At 44.2% G+C, this 4257-nt stretch overlaps 1 protein-coding gene across 3 annotated transcripts; it reads right to left on the bottom strand.

Moving 5' to 3' along the window:
* Window positions 1–1447: 1447 nt before the first annotated feature.
* Window positions 1448–3970, bottom strand: LOC311068839 (zona pellucida sperm-binding protein 4-like). Of its 3 annotated transcripts, none has more exons than XM_084091584.1 (9): window positions 3382–3970; window positions 2950–3309; window positions 2680–2870; window positions 2509–2606; window positions 2280–2437; window positions 2011–2203; window positions 1794–1941; window positions 1636–1708; window positions 1448–1557 (listed from the first exon to the last, which is right to left on the bottom strand). In XM_084091584.1, exons 1-9 carry the CDS (start codon window positions 3947–3949, stop codon window positions 1481–1483), a joined length of 1866 nt encoding a protein of 621 aa, XP_083947710.1. In that variant the 5' UTR covers window positions 3950–3970; the 3' UTR covers window positions 1448–1480. The 3 variants fall into 3 exon arrangements, with proteins under 3 accessions (XP_083947710.1, XP_083947709.1, XP_083947708.1); XM_084091583.1 differs by having other exon boundaries at window positions 2950–3718; window positions 3767–3951; XM_084091582.1 differs by having other exon boundaries at window positions 2950–3970.
* Window positions 3971–4257: the final 287 nt, after the last annotated feature.

The raw sequence follows: 4257 nt of genomic DNA, 5'->3' as shown, positions 1-4257 counted from the left end.
GGAAGCTAAGCTAACAGGCTCTTGTTCTGTGGAGAAAGCTGAGTAGTAGGGGTTACCATCCTCTTTTTCCCGGACATGTCCGACCGTCGAGATCGTCCAAAATGTCCGGGATTCAGCTTTTGCTCTTTACAGTCGCCATTCATTGTTTACATGCACACATCTTGTTTCAATCTAACTGAATTCATTCCGATTGGTGAATCTGAATGTAGTGTTTACATGAACGCTAAACAAGTGTTCAGTTGATGTGCGTTTTAGCATTGCTAAGAAAATTCCCGCTCCTCCGTGAGAGATAACCTACAAGACCAGTGCGTCTCACAGGTATCGCTCATCAGTAATCACACCACCGGCCTCGCACCATTCTCTCCCGCAGCCCTCAGCCTCGTCCTGCTCGCCACAGTAAACATGATGAATGGCGACTGTAGAACGCAAAAGCCAAATCCCGGACATTTTGGGCGATCTCGAAATCCCTGGCAGACTCGTCACGGAGACTCACTAGTAGCCTAGCCTTGTTTAACTGCGTTCTCTTACCGGTAGGCGTGGCTTGGGAGTAGCCTCGTAGGGCAGCAAAGCAAGAGCATTCTGGGAGTTGTCTTTCATCCACATGAGCCAAAAATACATTTTCTGGCTTTTCTCAGTCTAGAAGGCTCCAAATTCAAAAATAATTTCACATTTCTACTACATAAATGACCCATTTTAAATACACATTCATCTTTCCAGAGGTGAAGTATACCTTTAAAATGTTTATGTACTAGGTCAGTATACCATTTTGTGGCTGTTTGAACACAACCACATGAGCATCTACTCTATGAAAGCAATATGGTAAAATGTGTTCGACTACCTCTGGAAGTGGCCAAAAATAGACACTCAAAAACAATTAGCCCCTTTTTACACCATTACCACAGTCCATTTGTGATCCGATTTACAAAAATGCTTCCTAGTACCAGATGGAAACAAGGCCTTGGACAGCTACCTAGGTGGGATACAACAGTTAAGGGATTAATGCTTAAATGAAAGCAGTCTACATTACTGGGACTTGCCTGAAATTTAAAAAAAAAAAAACACAATATCAACCAATCCTTTATCCCAAGATATGACTATACTTGCGTGACTGTAAAAAAGCATTACAAAAAGCCAACGAGTGACCTCAGAGGGGTTTGGCCATCAATATGCAGTTATGTTAGTTCAGCCATAAAGTCGTATGTAAAGCCTGAAACAGACAGAAGCTAAAACCTTAATTTGATATGTGAAACATGAACAGGGCCCCAAGTTAACAACTAGAACTTGACAAATAGTAAAGTTATATGGCTTAGGCAGAAACTTGGTTTGTTTAGTTCAAGTCATGAATCTCAATGCAAAAAGAAAAAGGTTTAGTAATGCAGAAGTCAAACTGAGAACAGTCATGAAACAGCCAACTCCAGATAGAAATGAATACCAAAGAGAAACATGTTGAGTTTCATGAAGTTTATTAAAACACTTAAATTCACTTGACCAGGTTAACTTGTCCACTAGACACCACAGTTTGCCCACTAGAGATGGTCTTGACGTACGCGTCTCTTCCTGTAAAAAGTGGTAGAAGCATGAGGGGCATTCAAATCAATTCTCAGTTCCTGAAGTCAACTTACAGCAAGCACTCACTTTTCCTAGTGCAGCTTTGCTCACAGGAGCCAGAGGAGGGATGGCACACTGCTGTACTACAGTGGATGAAGATCTAACAGAGGGGGAAAGGGTTAAGCCATAGAATTCACTGTAAAAAGCACTAATATTAAGGGTTGCGGTAAGGCTGCAGAGCATACCGTTTCCTGCAGAGGAGCCAATGATGCTGGATCTACAAATGTGAACATCTTCACAATAAAGCGCTTGTAGTGGGTCGGGAACTGAAGACCAGATGATCCAGCCACTGGAACCAATGTGGTCAGGTAACGATCATCCTGGTAAGGGCATCTGAAAGGCAAAGAGGCAGTCAGAAATGCCTTACAGCACACTAGATGGATAAAGACTGGCCTTGCTCACCCATCAACCAGAAGATCCCATTGGGGTAGACTGAATGGACTGGGGGTTGATGTCGCCCAGCAATGTCCCAGCATCAGGACAATGTTGGGGTCGGTCCTCTCCAAAATGTGCACCTCAACAAACACAGGCTCCCGCAGGACTTTTGTAACTGGATAATCAGCATCACTGTAGTAGGACGTGTACGCCTCATCCCCTGAGGAAGAATGCAGCGTTTAACTAGAAACTGGAGTTTAAGAAATACTTTAGGCATACTTGGGACCAACACTTACCTTCTGCACAGCCTTTGGTGACACATTGACCATTTGCCAGTCTAAGCTCCACCCTGAGGGGTCCAGGAGCAGCTACTGGTGGAGGTGGAGGAACGGTGTTGACCTCCACAACCAGAGCTTCCACAGAGGTACCAGAGTACCTACACTGGAAGAGAAGCCTGGACGACAAACAGTCAGCTTGTAGCATTTGTCAATGATTCACATTTATGATAAAGCATACATCACTTACTCAAAATGGCTGTCCCTTGTAATGGAACCAAGTGGTCCGATACCCACTTCATATGAGGAGGTCATTCTGTTTTCATACACCACATATCCACTGTCCTCCTGCAAATAGCAACATTGTTAGCATCCAATCTATTCTAAGCCATGCAGAACAAAACCACAAGCAGCTACTCACTAGTATGCTTGTGCCACATGCAGTGACAGGGAACTGGTATATAGCAAAGAAAGGTGTGGATCCCACAGGACTGCAAGCTGGATCACCACTTCCACCCAGGAGACGGACTGAATCCAGGCTCAATCGAGGCAGCGTAACATCTCTAGCCACCACTACCACAAACTGACCATCTCTTATACACTGGACAGTCACTGGAACATGTTACAAGAGCAGGTTATTGTTGAGGATCAGTTTAACATGAATGCCTCTACATTGACTCTACACTCTTACCTGCCTTCCCATAGTAACACTGCTGTCCATCAAAGCAGCAGTTGATAGCAGCACACTCAGCACCACTGATACCAGGAGGTCCACATTGAATCTGCTCATAATCAGCTACAGTACATTTGTCAAGGGGCTCTGCCTGTGCCACTGGCTGCTTAGGCAGAAACTGCTGAGGAAACTGTTGACCTGACTGAGGAAACTGTTGACCAGCTTGCTGTTGACCTGACTGAGGAAACTGTTGACTAGCTTGCTGTTGACCTGACTGATGAAACTGTTGACTAGCTTGCTGTTGACCTGACTGAGGAAACTGTTGACTAGCTTGCTGTTGACCTGACTGAGGAAACTGTTGACTAGCTTGCTGTTGACCTGACTGATGAAACTGTTGACTAGCTTGCTGTTGACCTGACTGAGGAAACTGTTGACTAGCTTGCTGTTGACCTGACTGAGGAAACTGTTGACTAGCTTGCTGTTGAACTGACTGAGGAAACTGTTGACTAGCTTGCTGTTGAAATGGCTTTTGAACCTGCTGAAGAAACTGTTGACTAGCTTGCTGTTGACCCTGCTGAGGAAACTGTTGACTAGCTTGCTGTTGACCTGACTGAGGAAACTGTTGACTAGCTTGCTGTTGAACTGACTGAGGAAACTGTTGACTAGCTTGCTGTTGAAATGGCTTTTGAACCTGCTGAGGAAACTGTTGACTAGCTTGTTGTTGAACTGGCTTTTGAACCTGCTGAGAAAACCATTGACTAGCTTGCTGTTGAACTGGCTTTTGAACCTGCTGAAGAAACCATTGACTAGCTTGCTGTTGAACTGGCTTTTGAACCTGCTGAGAAAACCATTGACTAGCTTGCTGTTGAACTGGCTTTTGAAGCCGCTGGTCAGTTTGCTGGAACATCAGAGCTTGAGGATTCTGGGGCAGATCACTCCACTTCGGAACAGCATGACTGAACGCACAGAACCAAACACAAAGTGCCAGAGACTGAACAGCACACCAACTTCCTGCCATTGTTCAACAGCTAGTCACACTGCTGAGGTGCTGCCCTTTGGTCCTTTTGTACTCTACAGACTTTGGCTAATTAATGATAATCCCTCCCTCTTCATTAAGTCATGATTCTCCAGACTTGCACGAGTGGGAGTTTATGCAACTAGGTGATTCAATTGTTTCTTAAAAGTAATTTTTTCCCTTTTGAACATACATAAAACCACATTGAGCTGAATTCAGAATAGTTTTCTAGTACTATTTCTGCCATTCTGAATTCAGCCTTTTTTATATTAGATGTTTTAGCTATTCTGGATTGTTTTTTTGCTTTGAAA

Source organism: Abramis brama (genome assembly GCF_963993115.1).
Source record: "Abramis brama genome assembly, chromosome: 18".
NCBI lineage: Eukaryota > Metazoa > Chordata > Actinopteri > Cypriniformes > Leuciscidae > Abramis > Abramis brama.
Note: the sequence above shows the minus strand (reverse complement) of the source record. Positions and strands in the feature narration are given on the sequence as shown.